General features: G+C 33.5%; 2 protein-coding genes across 4 annotated transcripts; both read right to left on the bottom strand.

The window, feature by feature from the left end:
• Positions 1-2,150: 2,150 nt before the first annotated feature.
• On the bottom strand, positions 2,151-13,380 carry LOC11407376 (probable disease resistance protein At5g66900). Of its 3 annotated transcripts, XM_039834450.1 has the most exons (6): positions 12,591-13,380; positions 12,322-12,486; positions 4,867-5,105; positions 4,153-4,511; positions 3,643-3,914; positions 2,151-3,231 (listed from the first exon to the last, which is right to left on the bottom strand). In XM_039834450.1, the coding sequence occupies exons 1-6, from the start codon at positions 13,180-13,182 to the stop codon at positions 2,396-2,398; spliced, it is 2,463 nt and encodes an 820-aa protein (XP_039690384.1). In that variant the 5' UTR covers positions 13,183-13,380; the 3' UTR covers positions 2,151-2,395. The 3 variants fall into 3 exon arrangements, with proteins under 3 accessions (XP_039690384.1, XP_024639595.1, XP_024639594.1); XM_024783827.2 differs by lacking the exons at positions 12,322-12,486; positions 12,591-13,380 and adding an exon at positions 6,155-6,867 and having other exon boundaries at positions 4,867-5,270; XM_024783826.2 differs by lacking the exons at positions 12,322-12,486; positions 12,591-13,380 and adding an exon at positions 6,107-6,865 and having other exon boundaries at positions 4,867-5,270.
• Positions 13,381-16,787: 3,407 nt separating this feature from the next.
• On the bottom strand, positions 16,788-22,257 carry LOC11421066 (probable disease resistance protein At5g66900). Its single transcript, XM_003611763.4, has 5 exons — positions 21,208-22,257; positions 19,492-19,895; positions 18,684-19,042; positions 18,194-18,429; positions 16,788-17,866 (listed from the first exon to the last, which is right to left on the bottom strand). The coding sequence occupies exons 1-5, from the start codon at positions 21,788-21,790 to the stop codon at positions 17,031-17,033; spliced, it is 2,418 nt and encodes an 805-aa protein (XP_003611811.1). The 5' UTR covers positions 21,791-22,257; the 3' UTR covers positions 16,788-17,030.
• Positions 22,258-23,104: the final 847 nt, after the last annotated feature.

Here is a 23,104-nt window from a genome sequence, read left to right on the forward strand (position 1 = left end):
AACCTATTAAGGATTCCATTAAAGGAAGGAAAATGTTCATATTATTTACTCAAAACCACATAAGGATTTTCTCTCTCTCTCTCTCCAACGATTATCGGTTCCACAATTAAAATAAGAAAGAAATTAAATAAATGTTGGTCCGACCATCAAAAACTCATGCGAGTATTACGTTTTTCAATTTTTATTTTCTAAATGCACATATTAAGGTGAGACCTAGATTTTTTTCTCTTGTTTAGGGGATATTTACCCTTTCAAGATATCAACCAATCAAAATGTAATATACAAATGTAACATTAAATGTCAAATAAATGAGTCGCCTTTTTCTATAAAAAAAAATCAATTTTAATCCTAAGGTAACATTTAATTTAATTATATATTTAGGTATTCAATCTTAATTAATTTACACTAAAGGTCTTACTACAATTAAAATTTCACATCAAATTTAACCCATCATATAACACATTAGTCCTTTATCTTTTTTTGTCCCATTTAGGTCCTTTATCTATTAAAATGTGCACAAATTAATCCTTTTCTTTATTTTTCTATTAAAAAAACATGAAAATATTAATTTTATTGATAACTTTGTTTTATAAAATATTTTTTAATAAAAATAAATAGATTCATAAACCCTATGAACATTTCATCCTCATATTCAACATCTTCATCTTCTTCCTTAAATAAAAAAAATTTCCCATCCAAATAAACCTTCAAATTCCTTAAATATTTCCACGTCCATCTTCTTTTAAACACAAAATTCAAAATACTCAAATTTTATAAACCCTAATTTTGCCAAATCCATAAATCTGAATTTCGGATTTAAAGAAAGGAATCGAGAATTCAAAGTATCGGGTTTCTTGTTTTCTATGAAATTTGATTATATTGGTGTTTGATGTGAACTTGACGAGGATTTTGCATATGAGCTAGCTGTTTAACTTTTTAGATTCTTAACCTTTTTGGATTTTGGACTAGTGCTATACGATGGTATAAACAATTTCTTATTGTTGCAGGAACCTCTCCTTCACTACCATCAGAGATAGGAAAGCTATAGGGAAAGTGATGATTGTATTCGATGAGAAAATTACAAGATCTAAGCTGTGATGATCTTTACTAAAACTATGCTTGAGCACTTAAACAAGAGAGGTTCCTATCCAAATTGTGAGATTTTTTCTTTAAATCCAAAATCAAAATTTATGGGTTTGGTAAAATTAGGGTTTATGAAATTTGGGGATTTTGAATTTTGTGTTTAGAAGATGGAAGTGAAAAATATTTAAGGAATTTTAAGGTTTATTTGGATGGACAGTTTTTTTGATTTAAGGAAGAAGATGAAGATTATGAATATTAGGATGAAATGTTTATAGGGTTTATGAATTTATTTATTAAAAAGTATTTTATAAAACAAAGTTATTAATAAAATTAATATTTTCATGTTTTTTTAATAGAAAAATGAAGAAAAGGATTAACTTGTGTACATTTTAATAGATAAAGGATTTAAATGGGACAAAAAAAATATAAAGGATTAATGTGTTACAAATTAATAAGATAAATGACATTTAGTGTAATTTTGCCTAAAATAAATTGATTCATTTATTTGACATTTAATGTTACATTTTGTATATTACATTTTGATTGATTGATATCTTGAAGGGATAAATACCCTCTAAACAAGATAGGGTAATGTAGAAAAAATCACATATTAAAGTACATATTATTAGATTTATTTAAAGTCTCTTTTTAGTTTATTATCATTGGAGTTATTGAGTCTTTAATATTTATTTTGTTAGAAAATTATAAATAAATTACGTTTACGATCCATTTAATGACTTTTTTAAGTTTACGTGGATGCTCTTAAAATCTTTGATTTAGGGCTACCAACAAAAAAGAATTTTATAAGAAAAAAACCTCATAAGCACTAAATAAACCACATAAAAAACTTTATTGAGAGGATATATAAAAACTTTTTTTTTAGGGATATAAAAAACTTCGTTTTAGGTTTAACTTAGTTTTGAAATTTGAAAATGAGCTGTGCTATATGGTGCGAAACCTGTTAGACGAAAAGTAACAAACACGGGCAAAATTAAATTTCTACGTGAAATTTCTTGATTTATTTTGAAAATATAAGATTAAATTAAATATTAAAAAATACACAAGCCTTAATCCTTAATGATGTACAATCCTTGCTCAAAAAGGCTGCACTCGGATCCTATTTTCTCTTCAAACGAATGGGAAAACATTGTTTTTATTCCAGAATAATATACAAATGGAGTGATCTTTTTGTCCAACACAAACTCATACTTTGTTCACTACAGTATGGACAAGATTTTTGTAACAGGAAAACATACACAAGTTTACAAGTTTCAGCACGACTTCAAGTCACTTTTTCTTCATGAAACAATACTCAGGAACGAATTCCATGAAGCCAAATTAAGTTATGCTCTACTTTAGGCATATATATCTTTAGCTTTGGAATGTTGGAAAGATGTTCCCATAAGGCAGAACCTTCTTCATCACAGATCACTTGCATTTCATGCTTTAAGTTTCCAAAATTGATCACAGAATCAGGCAACTCACTCAAGTTTGAGCAACCCTTCATGTAGAGCTTCTCAAGCTTTTGCAAGTTCCCAATATTATTTGGTAATATGTGAAGAGTCACACAGTCTGAGATGTCGAGACAACGTAGTTTGTTAAGGTCTGCAACGGATTCTGGAATCTCTTTTAAATCAGAACAGGAACAAAGCCTTAGCACTTCCAAATTCACCAACTTCCCAATATCTTGAGGCATTGCAGAAAACTTGTGGCAGTTTGTGATACTGAGCTTCTTCAATGTGGTAATTTTACAAAATTCACCAGGCAGTTTAATCAAATCGTTACAATAGTCAATGCTCAACTCCACTAGATTTGGCATAGCATCTGAAATTTGGATAGAACAGCTTTCAAAAGCATTATTTGTACTGCACATATGAAGGGATAACTTTCGCAGATTCTTCAATATGCATAGGCAAGGGACTGAAACTTTCTCCAACCTTATTCTTTTCAAGTTTGATAAAGAACCAAGTAGCTCAAACTTGGTTAATTCAGAACGACTGAAACCATAATTTGTGACTATCAAAACTTTCAGTTTCCTCATTTTCTTTGTGAAATCCGGCAATGAGTACTGGTCAGATCGAAGATTCAAAACCAGAACCTCAGCCTTGTCAGGTTGCATATCACACCAATCCGAAGAAAAAATTTCATCTGAAAAAACACCATATATGGAAATAAGCTTAGGATATGGTGGATGACACGAGAATGAGTATTTCATATCGCACCATTTGTTCCAAAATAATTGTCATTTAAGGATTTAGTTTGTCTAATATTATTTGTCACTTCAGAAAATAAAAAAAAAATTATTTGCTTTTAAGTATTATCCAACTTTATTCTTAACTCTTAACACTTTCTATTAAGTGAGATGCCATGAAAGAACATTGATCAAGTGAACAGATAATCCGTCAAATTAATTTATAAACATTGTGAAACCACTTTTGGCTTAGTCTCTTAAGAGTTAAGACCATTATTTTTGTATCAAATGGAGTTAATTTTCATTTGTACTGTGTATATAATTTAGACATAGAAACATTCCAGTTTTTTTTGACAAGAGAAACATACCAGTTGATATACACAATATCCGGGCAGCAACCTTTAGTTGTTTCTGTTTTACCAACATTCCGGTAATGAATGAGTACCAATTACTAATGATTCCTTGCTGATTCGGTACAACCCACCAATCAGGACGAGTATCTCCCTTTAAGTCAATGATCAGTCTTTTTCTCTGTTCAAATGGTTCCCCTTTGCTTTGATGGATTGCTAATTCTCTAAGGAGATCATGCAGCATGACATAGTGGTTATTGTAGTACATGTCTGTTTTTGTTGCAACTTGCCTGTACAACAAACGTAATTTAGTAATCGAGAGAAAACCATAACACCAACAAGACGAATAACTTAAAATCTATTTGATAGAATATTTTTACTTCTTTGCTATGGAATGACAAGCCGAGATGCATTCTTTACCTCTAGATTTATAAATTGTTTAAATCACAAGTCATGAGAGAATGCATTTCAAATGACATCCTTCCTGAAGTGGTATGAGTACATGCTAAATCAAGTGATATTGTTTACCTTGTAGCTATGACATTAATAAAATTCCTGGTAATTAAATCGTGGATGATGACCATCGCTTTAATACCATCTTCATCTAGGTCATACATTTCTGCCCATATATCAATGAGGACAGTAACAGGGATCCTCTGGTCTTCAGGAAATAGTCCCATATCCAGGAAGCACTCCTTCTCATTGATATCCTCCAACATATCCAAACTTTGTTGAAGGCGACAAAGCAAGTCAGTACTATTAGAATCAAGAATGGATTGACTATTTAAACGTTTCTTCATATCTAGCCACTTCTCAAAAGGCTGATTACGAAGTGATCCAGCAATGACCTTTAGCACCAACGGTGAACCCTTACAAGCTTCCACTATCTGTGCATAGAAGCGAAATCAGTGAGTAATGTCAAAGGCTTGAGTAATAACTAGTGTTCAATTGTATAATAACTACGGGCTGTTTGAATTTTCTTATTTGAGCTTATCTACTGGTATACACACTTCTGAGACTGTTTGTTTGTGAGAGTTTATGAAGACAGCTTATAGCAATAAATGGTTTATACAAACAGGGCTCTACTGAGCTAACAAATTTGAAAACCAATCATGCTTTTTTTATTCAAAAATGGTTTGTTTATATCCCATAGTAAAATATTTAATATAACACAGAAGCATAAATTTCTATCAGTTTGTCAGGAATAATCATGTCTATTTAGTTAGATTGAAGAGAAATCACCTCATCAACAAGATCTCTATCCAGCATGTATGAGCTGCTGTGATTCAATTTAGCATAGTGACAGAAAAGGGACACTGCAGGATCATGATCAAGTGGACTCAACTGGCACAGGGTGTCAAATCTTCTAAATCCAACCCTTGAAGTCACCAAAATCTTATAATCTGGCAATTTAAATTTGAACTTCTCCACAAGGCTTTCTGAGCCAGGCCAAACATCATCCAAGACTAATAATATTGGATTTTTCCCAACTTCCCTCAGTAGATTTCCCAATCGGTTAATTGCATCTTCGTCGTTTATAAAGTCATGCACCGGATGTTTGCAATATTCAAATAGTGTCTTGACAATGCTTTTTAAGATGGGAGTTTCTGAGATGGTAACAAAGAAGATGTTTCCACCAAACTTGCCTATTCAAAACAAAACAGCTTTCTAAATCAAGGAGAATGGATTGTATTGTATTGAAATGAAGTCAAATGAAATACAATGAAATGAAATAAAATTGTATGGATATTTTTTATGATTGAATGCCAAATGAGATGAAATTGGTTTTTATCTCATACACCTAAAATGAAAGGAGTAAAAAAATGACTAGAATGAAACTACTTAAAATTACATTCCATGCTATCCAATCTCAATTGGAAGTCAGTTTAGATAAATTTCTCAAAAGATTAAAAGATCAAGCAATTGCAATAACTATGAGTGTTTTGAACAACAGCTTTGCATGAGTTGAAATCAACTTCGCCATAAACATCTAGAAGACTTTTCTATAAGTGAATAACCACAAATGTATTTTAATTGAGAAAATAAACCCCAATACTTATTAACCTTAATAAACTAGAAGCTTATACAAACTGGTCATTATCAATCCAAACAAGGAAAGTTAATGCAATTTCCTAACATAAGGCTAACGCCCTGTTTCAAATTAAATGCATGTCATACAAAACTACTAACTAAACAAGCAAGCAAGTTCACAAGACTAACGCCCTGTTTGGATAAATAATTTAATTAAGTGCTTATAGCATAAGTGCTTATCATATAAGTCATTTTTATAATAAAAGATAAAACAAAGTTAAACTGATATCATATAAAGTACTATAAATTATCATAGAGAACTCATGGTAATAAGCTGAAAACACATCATGAACATCTATTTCTATAAGTTCTCCCAAGCTGGTTGATAAGCTGAAATAAGTCAATCGAAACATGCATCACAATAATTTAGTGAAAAAAAGAGAAGCAATACGTTTGATTAGTGGATCACAACAGAGCTTCTTAGCAAGAGTGGTTTTACCAGATCCACCCAAACCAGTCAAAACAAGCACAGAAGCACCATCCTTCATCAATTCAACCTTCAACTCATTAAATTGCTTAACCATTCCAATAAATTCAGGCTCTTGAGGAGCACCATACAAACCTCTAATTTGATTCACCTGATTACCTTTCAGATGAGTCAACACCTCCATCAAATCCCTTTTATTTTCAACTTGCACAAGGGACAAATATCTCTGAAAAGCCTCATATTGCTTCAGAAGCTTTGCTCGTTGACCAGAAAAAAGAAGAAACTTCCATAGATTAAGACTAAGCTTCTTGCTTTTTCTTATAAGCTCTTTATTGTCTGTATATTTCTCTAATCTTTCTATCTCTTCTCTTGGTCGACCCAACGAATAGTTGTAACCTTTTATCTGTTCAACCAAAGGATCCAAAGCCTTGGAAGTTTCTATGCTCTTTTCGAGAGTGGGGCCAAAATCTCGAGCATTTTTTACTGTTTCAAAAGTTTGATTCACAATCTTTCCCACCACAATCCCACTTAATGGATCCGCCATAACTATGCAACTCTATTTGTGTGTTCTTTCCGAGGATAAAAGCAACTCTAGTTGTGTTTTGTTGTTGTTGTGGTTCTAAGATTTTATGAGGAAAAAACTGAACTATTATATCCACTTTAGCTTAGCCTACAAGGAAGTATTTTTTTGAAATCACGTATGGTACTTACGCATGCTTTGATGCATTGTCAACCATGGCTAAGTCCACACGTTTTTTTATGCTTTCATGGTTAATTGAATTAACCTCAACCATTGCTTTGCTGCGATAGATATTTGTCTCTCACTATATTTTAAGTTGACTGATATCAAATATTCACTGTAAAATCGATGGGAACTTTTGGTACAACATTGAAGGATATCCCTCATTTTGTTTTAGTTCGTTTAATTCTAGTTTTTACATATACAAGAACACTTAATGATTGTTTTAAAGGTAAATTTAGTAAGGTGTTTTTAACGGGAAATGCTAATGGGTCAAAGAAACTAATATATAAATAATGTATTGTGAAATGGTAAAAAGTTGTATATTCTAACTTTTTGAAAGTCAAAAAATTGTTATTTTAATAATAAAAATATTAGTTTTTACTTTTTTAGCTAGTACTTCAGGCCACTAACCAGTAACTATACCATAGAGAAAAGATGCGTTTTGGGTTAAAATTGTGAGAACCAAATATGGACGCGGTCCGGATTTAATGCCCAAAATTCAAGTGAACAAGCCAGGTTCAATCCTGTAGAAGGAGATTTGTAAAAGTTTGGGTAAGGTTAACAATAACCTAATTTGGATAGTGGGACAGGGAAATATAAAAAAGCTTGGTTGTCTTTGAATCGGAAGAATCTGGAGGGCCTCTAATAACAGCCTGTACGAGGTGGACTCCAGCACAACGATTCTTATTTGCTTGCTTCTACTTGTTTTTACTGACTTGGTTTACTTGCTTGCTTCTACTTACAAAATGACAAACTCTCTTTTTATATAGGCTCCAAATGAGAGTTCTAGACACATGACTATGAGCTATGCTAGAAGACTAATGCTGGAATTTAAATAAACTGATAAAATAAAAACTTCATTCATGATATCAATGAGGCAAGTCATACACTTATATAGCTAGGGTTGTATACCCTGCTAGACCTAATACTAATGGGCTCTAGGCCACTAGAAGGAATTACAATAATAATAAACTACTGTTGCCAAAAAGGCCCAACTATTCAGAAGGTCCATCATTTGTTGTTGGTAACGAAATCCTTAGTCCAAAAAGGTTTCCTGGTCTCCCTCTTGGGCCGGGTCGGGTTTACCATGCTAACAAATTACATGTATTAAATCTCTATACTATTCTAGTACTTATATATTTCTCTAGAACTTTCTTTTAACTTCACCACTTAAACCAAAATGGGTAGCACTTGATTAGTCCAATTATCCAACAAATCACTCCATGCATCTCTTGATCTTATCCTTGTTTTTTATTTACAGGAAGTGTCATACCAGCTACTATACCTATAGAACAACACAAAATATAATTTAATAAAACCAATTCAAGAGGGGTAAAAAGTAGATAATTAAAGGAAATTAATCATATTCATTCATGTACCTATATAAATGAATGTTAGGAAGTCCATACAAGTTCCTACATAAGAGATTACGAACAACGCAGCCATAACTCCCACAAACACAGGCCAATCTTTCTTTATGCTTACCACGAACAACCACCTTATTGATTTTTCAATCCATGCTCGAACTGTCTTTGCCATTCTCGTAGCTGTTTCTTCTTTCAATTCCAGCCTTAACAAGTTTGGCGGTTCCCTAAATTTTAGGCATAAAAAATATAGCGTGTCAATATCCGTGTCGCGTCTGATGTATGTGCTTCATAGCATATAAGTAAGATTCTAGCTACTAGATATATAATGGAAAAATAGAGTAATTTGCATTAGAAGTAGAGGAAGGAGAAGGTGCTCACTTGCCGAAAAGTGTAAGCATATTGGAATAGAGGAATATTGAAGTAACAACAAATATAGTGAGCCATGAGATGAGAGTGAGAAAGTTAAATTGATAAACTTCCATCGACACCCATGTTGTTGTTGCCGCAATTAGAACAATAGTACCAAGTTTCTTCCTCCTCCATAGTACTAGAATACTTGTACTTAGTTTCTTCCTCCTCCTTGGTACTATGTCCTTTAACATGTCATTGCCATGTCATCGACACCAGTGTATGCTTCTATTTAATTAAGTCATACATGATGTTGCATTAAGGAGTGGTGAGTCATATAAATACATATGCATTTGTTGGAGTTGTATGTAGATATACACAAGTGGAGTTAGTTGCATAAGCACAAAAGCAGGAGGGCTCCGGCCCTGAAACGCCTTGTCGTTCAAAGCGGTGGAACACTTTGTTGTTCAAAGCGGTGTTTAGCGGTGAGGACTTATGTCTTGAAAAAGAATGTTTTAACCATTCAATTAGCGGTGAGGGCTTCGACCCTGAATATGGTACCACATGCATTGTAGAGGAGTCTTAGTGGAGTTGTGGAGTATTGCATGAGTCGATGTTGTTGGTTTTAATTATCATTTGTTGTTGACGTTGATAATGATGATATTTATATATGTTGATGAATTATTATTATGATAGAGTGTTAGATTCAATTGATGCATTCATTATCTATATTTATTGTTGTGAATCTCACCCCTTCTGCTTGAAAATGTTGCCCTTCCTATGGGTAACTTGCAGGTGATCCTGAGTAGTAGGTGGTGGCTCAAAGTGTCTAGGGCTCTGATACGTGGGATGAGATTTTAATGTTACCTTCATTCCTATGTATCAATTTTTTTTGAATATTGCTGATGTAGCCCTATGGTTGTTGAATTTATGTTGATAAGACTTTTATGCCAAGATTTAATTATGGAGATTTAAACAGTTGTTGTTGTTGTTTTGATGCAAATTTTCCGCTGCAAAATTAATGATGATTTTGAAGGATGTTTATTAAATAGATTTTATATTCTATTTAATAAATTTTGAAAATGTAGTGTGACATGTCCGTTTGGGAATTACTCTGATGCATGTTTAATTATTATTAAATTGATTTTGGGTAACGGGGTGTTACAAAAGCTACCATTTGTACGCGGTGTTCCGGGGTGATGTTGTAGAAGGAGAAAAACTGGTCAGCCTGGAAAAGCCAATCAAGGGCTTCAGATCCATCAAAACTAGCCATCTCAACCTTTGGGTTACGGAAATTTGCAATGGGTGGGAGTTATGTGTTTGTCCAAAATATGGTGGTGTTTGGTACGTGGGATAGGGTGGTGTGGAGTAGGAAAAATTGTAGTGTGGAGGAGTTGAAATGGCGAAACTGAAAGGCGGTGGTGGATAGATCGATGTGTTAACAATCGGCTGAGTGAAATAGCCATAGGTTTGGGTTTGTGAAAGAGGTACGGTAAGGGGGGTAGTGTGATGAAGTGATAACGGTGTAGAGAAAAGAATAAAATTTGTTGAGGTAGAGAATGGGGTTGTTGCAGATCTAGTGAAGGGTGATGAGTTTGTGTGGGTTAGAGGTAGTGTGGTGTTGGATATAGGAGTAAGGATTGGTTCAAGCACAGGTTCTGTGAAAGTAAGTGTGGTGTTACCTGTTGTGTGGCTCGTAGGAGGAGGCAAGATCTGGGAGGTAGATGGTTCTCTCTGCTGGAGGGCGGCGACTATGAATGACCTGAGCTCGTCTTGGTTTGTGGCCATCGTGCGGTTAAGACGTTCCTCGCGGTCCTGAAGTTGTTGGTCGAAATGGAGGCGTTGGCTGTCAATTTTGGAATGAAGGGTTTGGAGTTCTTCAGTGAGGCGGTTGTTGGTGGCAGTGTTGGCGGCTTCGAAGTGTTGGTTGGCTGAGTGAATGGCATCTTCAAGGTCTTTGGAGGTGGTGGATGTGGGTTTAGGAGGCATGAAATCAAGGAATGAAAGCACCAATGATACTAAGCTCAAGGATTATTTGATCGGACTAGGAGCTATGCTAGAAGACTAATGCTGGAATTTAAATAAACTGATAAAATAAAAACTTCATTCATGATATCAATGAGACAAGTCATACACTTATATAGCTAGGGTTGTATACCCTACTAGACCTAATACTAATGGGCTCTAGGCCACTTGAAGGAATTACAATAATAATAAACTACTGTTGCCAAAAAGGCCCAACTATTCAGAAGGTCCATCATTTATTGTTGGTAACGAAATCCTTAGTCCAAAAAGGCTTCCTGGTCTCCCTCTTGGACTGGGTCGGGTCTACCATGCTAACAAATTACATATATTAAATCTATATACTATTCTACTACTTATATATTTCTCTAGAACTTTCTTTTAACTTCACCACTTAAACCAAAATGGGTAGCACTTGATTAGTCCAATTATCCAACAAATCACTCCATGCATCTCTTGATCTTATCCTCGTTTTTTATTTACAGGAAGTGTCAAACCAGCTACCATACCTATAGAAGCACAAAATATAATTTAATAAAACCAATTCAAGAGGGGTAAAAAGTAGATAATTAAAGAAAATTAATCATATTCATTCATGTACCTATATAAATGAATGTTAGGAAGTCCATACAAGTTCCTACATAAGAGATTACGAACAACGTAGCCATAACTCCCACAAACACAGGCCAATCTTTCTTTATGCTTACCACGAACAACCACCTTATTAATTTTTCAATCCATGCTCGAACTGTCTTTGCCATTCTCACAGTTGTTTCTTCTTTCAATTCAAGCCTCAACAAGTTTGGTGGTTCCCTAAATTTCAAACAATAAATAAATGGAACTTAACTACCTATTTAGAGCACATAGCACCAACACTTCAGAATGAATAAGTGTTTGATGTTATATGTGTCTAATGGCCAATTAATACTCATATACGAGACATTGATACATATAGTTAAATTTAATCACTTCAATTTTCTCAGAATATTATTAGTACCTGCGTATCCGTGTTAGTCTACATAATGGAAAAATAGAGTAATTTGCATTAGAAGTAGAGGAAGGAGAAGGTGCTCACTTGCCGAAAAATGTAAGCATATTGGAATAGAGGAATATTGAAGTAACAACAAATATAGTGATCCATGAGATGAGGGTGAGGAATTTAAATTGATAAACTTCCATCGACACCCATGTTGCTGTTGCCGCAATAAGAACAATAGTACCAAGTTTCTTCCTCCTCCATAGTACTAGAATACTTGTACTTAGTTTCTTCCTCCTCCTTGGTACTATGTCCTTTAACATGTCATTGCCATCATTTTGCGCCACAAAATTATTGCGTGTCATGATGTCATTGCCACCATTTTGCGCCACAAAATAATTACCCGATGAATGAGAGGGAGTTGAGAAAGGTTTTGTTTCTGTAGACATTGGAAATATTGTGGTTAATTAAGTGAAGATGATATTGTTCTAACTTCTAAGGTATAGGAATAGAAGACTATATATTATATGGAAGTAAGATAAGAGCATCGCATGGTTTCATTTTTGCTTTAAAATGTGCTGTGTGACATTTCAGCTGAATTACAATGCTTAAGTCTCACCTGTCAAAAAATATAAGATCTTATAATCTGGCAATTGGAATCTGAACTTATCAACAAGGCTTTCTGAGCCAGGCCAAACATCATCCAAGATTAATAATATTGGATATATACTAATTTTCCAAAATAGAAGTCCCAATTCGTTAATTGCATCTTCATCACTTTGAAACTCAGGCATCCAAAGTCCACAGCGAGCAAACAGTGTTTGTACAATGTACTTCAAATTGGGAGTTCTTGAGACGGTAACAACGAAGATGTTTCCACGAAATTTGGCTAGTCAAGACAAAAAAAGCTTTCTAAATCAATGAGAATGAATTGTATTGTATTGAAATGAACTAAAATTGTTTGGATAATTTTTATGATTGAATTCCAAATACCTTGGATTTGTGGATCCCAAGAAAGGTTCATTTGAAGAGTGGGTTTAACAGAAGCACCCAAACCAGTCAAAAGAAACACAGAAACACCATACTTGAGCAACTCAATCTTCAACTCAGTGAAAAGGTCAAGCCTTCCAGTAAATTCAGGAACTTGAGGAGCACCACACCAAAACCTTATTTGATTCCCATGAATCTTTTCCGCAAGAACCAACAGCTTCATCAAATCCCTTTTATTCTCAAATGGAACAACAACAGACGAATGCCAGTCAAGAGCATCAAGTTTCTTCTGAAGCTTTTCTTGTTGAGCTGGACAAGACAAACAATTCTTGAAAGTAGGCTTCTTGCTTTTTCTTACAAGATCTGTGAGCTCTCCTGTGATAGTCTCTACTATTTCTGTATCTTCACTTGGTCGACCCAACGAATCGTTGCAAACAATTATCTCTTCAACCAGAGGAGCCAAAGCATTGCAAGTTTTTCTGCCTCTTTCGAGAGTGGAAGGGTACTTTCGACCTCTGTTGAATGCTTCAATTGGGTATTTCAGAGCCTCTCCCACCACAGCTCCAACGACAGCTCCACCCACTAGATCACCCATAACTGTGCAAGTAATAATGTGTTTTGTTGTTTTTGTGGAATCAAACAAATGTATGTTTTGAGAAAAAAAAAACTCATCAACTCAAGTTATTTATAGATAGAGATTGTGATTTTTGGTCTTCATTTTACCCCACTTTACCTTTGCCTACATTTCGTTGTAGTTTCTTGGTTTTGTCGTACTAGTTCCGCGTTCACGTTTTATTTATTGTTTTGTACTAAACATTTCTGCTGCGCTCACGAGGGAAGGTAGATTAGATCATTTATGGCTTATAAATTCATGACAGAAAAGATGTTTGATAAACCTTATTTCATCGTCAACTTGTAGATTATGTAAATTGAAAACGCACTCTATGCAGGTATAATCTAAAATGAGTTTAAGTGTACGTTATATTTTGATTTAACTTCTTCAATATTTGTTTTTTTTGAAACAATTTAACTTCTTCAACTTTGTTTACTGATATATAATCTTACTTAATCTTATTTTAAGTATGTACATGTAAATTTAGTTTAGTTTATGTAAGTTATACTTAAACTCTGAATTTAAGTTAACCTCAACAATGTTAATTAACTTTGTTCCTTCACCATTAAATAATCGTGTTGTAAAGTTTGAACAAAAAAAAAATTATATAAAAGGGAATTTTGCAATAGAGTATGAATGAAAGATGTTTTAATTCACTCCGAAGTGAGCGAATTGCATGTAGAGATCCGTAGGGGCTTATAGTTTAATTGGTTGAAACGTACCGCTCATAACGGTAATATTGTAGGTTCGAGCCCTACTAAGTCTAGCACCCCCTTCTCTTCACCCGATACAAGAAGGCAGTCGAAGTCCCCTCCACTCTACATTTTATAGGAAGACATCGCGTTCCTAGTCGATTTCCCTCATGGCATTGCCCCCTTAATGCTACGAAGTGAAGCAGGCATAGAGACCAACCATAGGGTAATCTTCTATAGAGATTGATTGAACATTCATAATTATTTGTGGGTGAAAGATGTGAAATTTTAGAGTGACAATGAATGAAATCAAGGTTTTAAGAAAACCAGAAAATAAACTATTTTGTAATAGATGTTCAGGCAATAACAATTGAATTTCTACAATCGCGACAATTTTTAACAAAATAGGTCAAGACCAATGTCTTGACTCAAGACCTCATTTATCTAAGAGAGTGTCCCTAAAGTCTTAGGTGAAATCTAGTGTTATCAAAAACTAGTTGAACGTAAAATTATAGGTCACAACTAATTGATTTGATATGTCTAAACAGTTAAGCGATAAAACCTAAATGTAGTAGTTATTTATCTCTTTAGGTTCAATTCACTGGTGATCAAGCAATGAAAAACATTAAACACAAAAATTACTAAATAAACATAAGTCTTAAATTGCACAAATTAGAACTCATAAATTATATGGTCATAAATTCCAAGGTTCAATTAGTTTCAAAGGGAATAATCATCAAATCCAATCTAAAGAAAATTAGATTATCGTATTCGCGAGAAATCAGAAAATAAACTGATTAACAATTATATGAAAACAATTTACTTTATTTTATCTTTCGTTATAAAAATAGATTATGCATAAACACTTATATGATAATCACTTATATTAGAAGCGCTTAATTAAGTTGTTTATTAAGAGGAAATGAGAATGTAATTCAAATTTCTTTTAAGGGATGGAAGTGAAATGTTTTTTAATATTTTTTGAATAAGAATGGAGATTAGTGTATATTTTAACCTAAAAGAAGAGATAAGTATAATTCAAACATCTTTGAAGGTATGAGAGTGTAATTCAAGTATGTTTCAAAAAATGATAGTGTAATTTACTCTTATTTTGTCATTTGTTATACAAATACAAATAGTTTATACATAAACACTTATACACTAATCACTTATGGTAAGTTATACAAATACAAATACATAAGCACTTATACACTAATCACTTATGCTAAAAATGCTTAATTAAGTTGTTTATCAAGACAGCCCGAGTCAGTTGACAACTTTGAAAACAAAGAATGTTTGTTTCTGAAATAGTGGCGTTCTTGTTCCTTTTGCGGCTCCTCTCTTTCAGTTTGTGTTGTTCCGTCTCTTTTATATCTCACATGTAAATCTCCAAAGCGTGCGTGATGTAGCTTCATCATCCTCTTTTCTGTTTTTCTGGTCGCTTTTTTTACATCGTTTCTCTTTCTTACTCCCTCTGTCCCGCGATAGATGACTCATTTAAAACTGTGTAATTTTATTTTTTTTGTCAATTAGTCTAGTGGCTGGAGCTCACACATTTTAAATGTGGAGAAGTGGGGTGTCGGGATTCGAAACCCGGCCCCTACATATATTATGCATTTGTCCCTACCAACTGAGCTAAGTTCACAGGGACTGAAAATGTGTAATTTTAACCCAACTTAATTTGACCATAATTTTCTACTAATATATAAAGATAAATAATATCATATAAGATGTCGTTAGATTCGTCTCGATAAGTATTTTCTAAATATCAAATTTTGATAATTTTTTTTTAATATATTATTCAAGATATTTAAGCTCAAAATTATACATTGATGTACGTAATAGGGTCAACTGTATCATGTATTATAGGACTGAGGGAGTACTAGCTAACCTTTTGTTCCCGGCATTAAAAAAAAACATGGGTCAAATATGGATAGTTGGTCATGGAGTCATCATTGGCTAATAGTAATAATAGGAAATGATACACTACTTAATTCAAACAATGGAATAGTTTGTTTATTTAGTTTATGCTATTTTTCTTTTAAGAAGTTAGTTTATGCTATTTTATTTCATCGCGTCCATTTCACATTATTTTTCATCTTAGATATTCAATTCAAACACTGTCTTAAAATTTATTACTCCTTTCCTCCTAAATTAACCGAACTATTTGTTGATTTTCCATATATTAAAAAAAAAGTATAAATGCAAAGTGTTCTTAAGTATTTGTGCATTCTCCACTATCATAAATGCAAAGTGGAATATATTAAATTTGAAGTGATGAAAGTAATATTAATTAGAGTTATATTTAGAAGAAGAAAAAAATCAATGTTATATTAAAAAGTGAAATAGATCAAATTTTTTGGAACAATATTTTTTACAAATGACTCACTTATTAGGAGACAAAAGGAGTAAAAGTATTTTTATAAATATAAAACCAGTCCCATTTATCAACCTACATAATATTAAAACCAAAATAAAAGTGGTCCAAATTATCAAAAAGGGATATTTTAACACCTCAAGCTGCAATCAAGTTTATTAAGAATAATTTTCATGCTATAATAATATATTTTTTTATATCAAGTAGTCTAGTGTTAGAGCTCACACAATTTAATTGTGGAGAAGTGGAGTGTTCGGGGTTCGAACCCCGACCCCTGCATATAAAATGAAATATCCCTACCAACAAGGGGCGAATGCTTGTACAACCAAGGGGTAGCTATGGCTACCCAAAAAAAAATTAAATTATTGAGTTAGTAGGTATATTTTTATATTTAGCTACCTCTAATAATATATATTTGGCTACCCCAAGTTCGATTTTAGGTGCAATATATATATGGCCACCTCGTAAAAATATTGTTAGCTTCGCCACTACTACCAACCGAGCTCATCTCACGGAAATTGCTATAATAGTAATTGTCATGCTATAATAACACACGGAATAATCTTTTAGGACACTTTTTTTTTTTTTGACAAGTCCTTTTAGGACACATTGAGTATGTTACATGTACAGTAACACAAACTCAAGCTTCGTTCACTACAGTTATATCGACAAGATTATGATAAATAGGAAAACATATGTGTTGCAACATTGCTTAGAAGTTCAACATGAGTTCAAGTTACTTTTTCTTCGTGAAACAACACTCACGAACGAGTTCCATGAAGCCAATTTAAGTTACTCTCGACTTTAGGCATATCTATCTTTAGATTGGGAATGTTGGGATATTGTTCCCATAATGCAGCACCTTCTTCATCACAGATCACATGTATTTCATGCTTTACATTTCCAAAATTGAAGACAGAATAAGGAAGATCATTCAAGTTTGAGCAACCCTTCATGTAGAACTTCTCAAGCTTTTTCAAGTCACCTATATCGTTCGATAATTTTGAAAGAGTCACACAGTCTGAGATGTCGAGACAACATAGCTTGTTTAGGCCTGCAACAGATTCTGGCATCTCTTCTAAATCAGAACAAGAACAAAGCCTCAGCACTTCCAAATTCTCCAACTTTCCAATATCTCGAGGCATTAAAGAAAGCTTGTGACAATTTGTGATACTGAGCTTCTTCAATGTGGTAATGTTACACAATTCATCGGGCAATTTAATCAAATCATTACAATAGTCAATGCTCAACTCCACTAGATTTGGCATAGCATCTGAAATTTGGATAGAACAGTTTTCAAAAGAATCCCTTGTATTGCACATATGAAGGGATAATTTTCGCAGATTCGTCAATATGCATAGGCAAGGGACTGACACTTTCTCCAACCTTATTCTTTTCAAGTTTGACAAAGAACCAAGTAGCTCAAACTCGGTTAATTCAGAATGATTGAAACCATAATTTGTGACTATTAAAACTTTCAGTTTCCTCATTTTGTCTGTGAAATCCGGTAATGAGTACTGGTCAGATCGAAGATTTAAAACCAGAACCTCAGCTTCGTCAGGTTGCATATCACACCAATCCGAAGAAAAGTTTTCAACTGAAAAAACACCATATATGAAAATAAGCATAGGATATGGTGGATGACACGAAAATGAGTATTTCATATTGCACCATCTGTTCCAAAATAATTGTCATTTAAGGATTTAGTTTGTTTTAAATTATTTGTCACTTCAGAAAATAAAATAAAAATCATAATGCTTTTAAGTAGTATCCAACTTTATTCTTATCTTTTAACACTTTCTATTAAGTGATATGCCATGAAAGAACATTGATCAAGTGAACGGATAATCAACTAATGAAACCACTATTGGCAGAGTCTCTTAAGCGTCTTTAGGGTGCATATAATTTAGACATAGAAATATACCAGTTGATATAGACAATATGCGGGCATCAACTTTTCGTTGTTTCTGACCAATGATTCCTTGCTGATTCAGTCCAATCAACCAATCAGGACGAGTATCTCCATTTAAGTCAATGATCAGTCTTTTTCTCTGTTCAAATGATTCCCCTTTGCTTTGACGGATTGCTAGTTCTCTGAGGAGATCATGCAGCATGACATAGTGATTATTGTAGTACATGTCGGTTTCTGTTGCAACTTGCCTGTACAACAAACGTAATTTAGCAATCTAGAGAAAACCATAACGCCAACAAGACGAATACCTTAAAATCTATTTGATAGAATATTTTTTACTTCTTTGTTATGGAATGACAAGCCGAGATCCATGCATTCTTTACTTCTAGATTTATAAATTGTTTAAATCACAAGTCATGAGAGAATGCATTTCAAATTACATTCTTCCTGAAGTGGTATGAGTACACGCTTTATAAACTTAACATCAAGTGATATTGTTTACCTTGTAGCTATGACATTAATAAAATTCCTGGTGATTAAATCGTGGATGATGGTCATCGCTTTAATACCACCTTCATCTAGATTATACAGTTCTGCCCACATATCAATGAGGACAGTAACAGGGATCCTCTGGTCTTCAGGAAATAGTCCCATATCCAGGAAGCACTCCTTCTCATTGATATCCTCCAACATATCCAAACTTTGTTGAAGGCGACAAAGCAAGTCAGTACTATTAGACTCAAAAATGGATTGACTATTTAATCGTTCCTTCATATCTAGCCACTTCTCAAAAGGCTGATTACGAAGTGATCCAGCAATGACCTTTAGCACCAACGGTGAACCCTTACAAGCTTTCACTATCTGTGCATAGAAGCGAAATCAGTGAGTAACATCAAAGGCTTGAGTAATAACTAGTGTGCAATTGTATAATAACTACGGGCTGTTTGAACTGGCTTATTTGAGCTTATCTACTATATGCACTTCTGGGACTGTTTGTTTGTGAGAGTTTATGAAAACAGCTTATAGCATTTAGATGAAAAGAATTTGACTTTATTTTGTCTTTTATTATTGAAATAGCTTATACATAAGTACTTATATGATAAGTGTTTATGCTATAAACTCTTAATTAAACGGTTTATGCAAACAGGGCTCTACTGAGCTAACAACTTTGAAAACCAATCATGCTTTTTCTATTCAAAAATGGTTTGTTTATATCCCAAGTAAAAGATTTAATATAACACAGAAGCATAAATTTCTATCAGTTTGTAAGGAATAATCATGTCTATTTAGTTAGATTGAAGAGAAATCACCTCATCAACAAGATCTCCATCCGGCATGTATGAGATGATGTGATGCAATTGTGCATAGTGACGGAAAAGGGACGCTGCAGGATCTTCATCAAGTGGATTCAACTGGCATGGGGTGCCAAATCTTCTAAATCCAACCCTTGAAGTCACCAAAATTTTATAATCTGGCAATTTGAATGTGAACTTCTCAACAAGGCTTTCTGAGCCAGGCCAAACATCATCCAAGACTAATAATATTTGACTTCTCTCAAATTGACTCAGCAGATGTCCCAATTGGTTAATTGCATCTTCTTCGTTTGTAAAGTCAGGCACCGGACGTCCACATTGTTCAAATAGTGTCTTTACAATGTTCTTCAAGTTGGGAGTTTCTGAGACAGTAACAAAAAAGATGTTTCCACCAAACTTGCCTATTCCAAACAAAACAGCTTTGTAAATCAAGGAGAATGAATTTGTATTGTACTGAAATGAAGTCAAATGGAATACAATGAAATGAAATAAAATTGTATGGATATCTTATATGATTGAATGCCAAATGAAATGAAATTGGTTTTATCTCATACACCTGAATTAAGAGGAGTAAAAAAATGAAACATATAAAGTTCCATTCTCTGCTATCCAATCTCAATTGGAAATCAGTTTAGATTAAATTTCTTTAAAGGTATTGGTGGAATATAAAAGAATAAAAGATCTAGCAATTGCAATAACTGTGAGTGTTTTGAATAACAGCTTTGCATGAGTTGAAATCAACTTCTCCATAAACATCTTGAAGACTTTACTATAAGTGAATAACCACAAATGTATTTTAATTGAGAAAAAAACCTCAATGCTTATTATCCTTAATAAACTAGAAGCTGATACAAATTGGTCATTATCAATCCAAACAAGGAAAGTTAATGCAATTTCATAACATAAGGCAAACGCCCTGTTTCAAATTAAATGCATGTCATACAAAACTACTAACTAAACAAGCAAGTAAATTCACAAGAGTGACGCCCTCTTTGGATAAACAATTGAACTAAGTGCTTATATCATAAGCGTTTATCATATAAGCGTTTATGTATAAGTCATTTCTATAAATAAAGATAAAATAAAGTCAAACTGATTTGATATAAAGGTCAAATGCATCTAAAAGTTTTTCGTTTTTCCCAAAGTGGTCCTTTAAGTTTCAAAAGTCTCAAACAAGTTCTTTTAGTTTTTGAATCGTTTCAAACAAGTCCTATTGTAGATAACATAGTTGGTAATTGCTTCCTTGAACTCATCTTTGGTACCAAATCTGCCTCCTAACACCCACTTAAAATTAGTCATCTTTTTAGGCATGACAAATGGTGGATAATGCTCTTTGTTGCTATCATCTGAATCATCACCATCATCCTCTAAAAGGACTTGTTTGAAACGATTTAAAAACTAAAAAGACTTGTTTGAGACTTTTGAAACTTAAAGGATTTGTTTGGGACTTTTGAAACTTAAAGGACCACTTTGGGAAAAACGAAAAAACTTAAAGACCTTTAAATGCATTTGACCTGATATAAATTATAAACTATCATAGAGAGCTCATTGAAATAAGCTGAAAACACCTTATGAACATCTATTTCTGTAAGTTCTCCCAACCAGTCTCACAATCAAAAGTGCTTATTCCGGGAGATAAGCTCAAATAAGTCAATTTAAACATGCTTCACAATAATTTAGTAAATAAAATGGAAGCAGTTAGTTAGTCACTACCTTTGATTTCTTGTTCCCAGCAGAGCTTCTTAGCAAGAGTGGTTTTACCAGATCCACCCAAACCAGTCAAAACAAGCACAGAAGCACCATCCTTCATCAATTCAACCTTCAACTCATTAAATTGCTTAACCATTCCAATAAATTCAGGCTCCTGAGGAGCACCACACAGACCCCTAATTTGATTCACATGATTATCTTTCACATGAGTCAACACCTCCATCAAATCCCTTTTATTCTCAACTTGCACAAGGGACAAATATCTCAGAAAATCCTCATTTTGCTTCTGAAGCTTTGCTCGTTGACCAGGAAAAAGAAGACACTTCCATAGATTAAGACTAAGCTTCTTGCTTTTTTGCACAAGCTCTTTACCTTCTCTTATATGTTTCTCTAATCTTTCTATCTCTTCTCTTGGTCGATCCAACACATCGTTGAAAACTTTTATCTGTTCAGCCAAAGGCTCCAAAGCGTTGGAAATTTCTATGCTCCTTTCGAGAGTGGGGACAAACTCTTGAATATTTTTAATTGTTTCATAAGCTTGATTCACGATCTTTCCCACCACAACCCCGCTTAATGCATCCGCCATAATTATGCAACTCTATTTGTGAGTGTGTGTGTGTGTGTTCTTTTGCGAGGATAAAAGCAACTCTCGTTGTGTTTGTAAACAAATAAAGTAATGTTGTTGTGTTTTGTTGTTATTGTGGAATGGAATCAAATGTTTTCTAAGATTTGATTTGATGAGGAAAAAACAGAACTATGATCACTAGTTATATATGTTGATGTTACCCCGCTTTAGCTTAGCCTACAAGTAAGTATTTTTTGAAATCACGTGTGGTACTTACGTATGCTTTGATGCATTGTCAACTATGGGGCTAAGTCCACGCGTTTGCTTTGCTGCAATAAATATTTGTCTCTTACAATGTTTTAGTTGTATTTTAAGTTGACTCATAAAAAATTCACTCTGAAATCGATGGAAACTTATTTTAATGACCATTTTTTAATTGAATTTGATCATCTCCCTAACCATTAGAGAATAAAGAGGAAAACAGTAACACGGTTAGAGAGATAACTTGACTAGCAAGTAACAATACATAGCTTAATGAATAACTGGAATTAGCTTGTATATAGGAGCATTGTACTGTTACTTGCTAGTCAAGTTATCTCTCTAGCACATAGACACTCATATGTCTCTGTTGTGAATTCAGACAAAATAACATCAATGAAAACAAAGATGTGTGGAGCAAAGAAAATAGTAAACAATGAGTAAAAGTAGCCTCAAACAACTACAACAGCAAAATAGACCTAAGTCCTAGAACAACACCACAAGCATAATCAAAGCAATAAAGATAAGCAATGAAAGAAATGAACAAACACACCAAAGATTATTAACACAGTTCGGTTCAATATGACATACTCTGGGGGATAGAGCAGCTCTCCAATCCATTAAGATGGAAGTGATACAAAGAAGTTACAAGAAATTAGCTTGCAAACTCACAAAGAACAAAACCTAATTTCTACTCATTTTTCAAGTCACCCACACTCTCAATGAATCCTAAGAAAAAACACAGAGAATCTTTTTGATTCTTTCAATGGTGAAATCTCATTATATCCAAAATGAATATAATGTTTCTCAACTCAAGAGAACTTCAGTATAAAGACACTCAACCCTAAAGTTCAGATAATAGTATTATAGAAAGACATCCAAAATTGAAAATAATATTTTTGTATATAATCAAATTAACTCAATCTAACGATCTTGTCAAAAGAAAAAAAAAAAACTCAATCTCACCATGTGAACAAAGACTTGGATTACGGTTGTTGTAATTAGGCTCGTTCAAATTAATAGTACTTAAACAGTAGAATAAACAATGAAATGTTGACGTTGATGATTCATCGTTTT

This window comes from Medicago truncatula, chromosome 5, assembly GCF_003473485.1.
Source record: "Medicago truncatula cultivar Jemalong A17 chromosome 5, MtrunA17r5.0-ANR, whole genome shotgun sequence".
In the NCBI taxonomy this organism is placed as follows: domain Eukaryota; kingdom Viridiplantae; phylum Streptophyta; class Magnoliopsida; order Fabales; family Fabaceae; genus Medicago; species Medicago truncatula.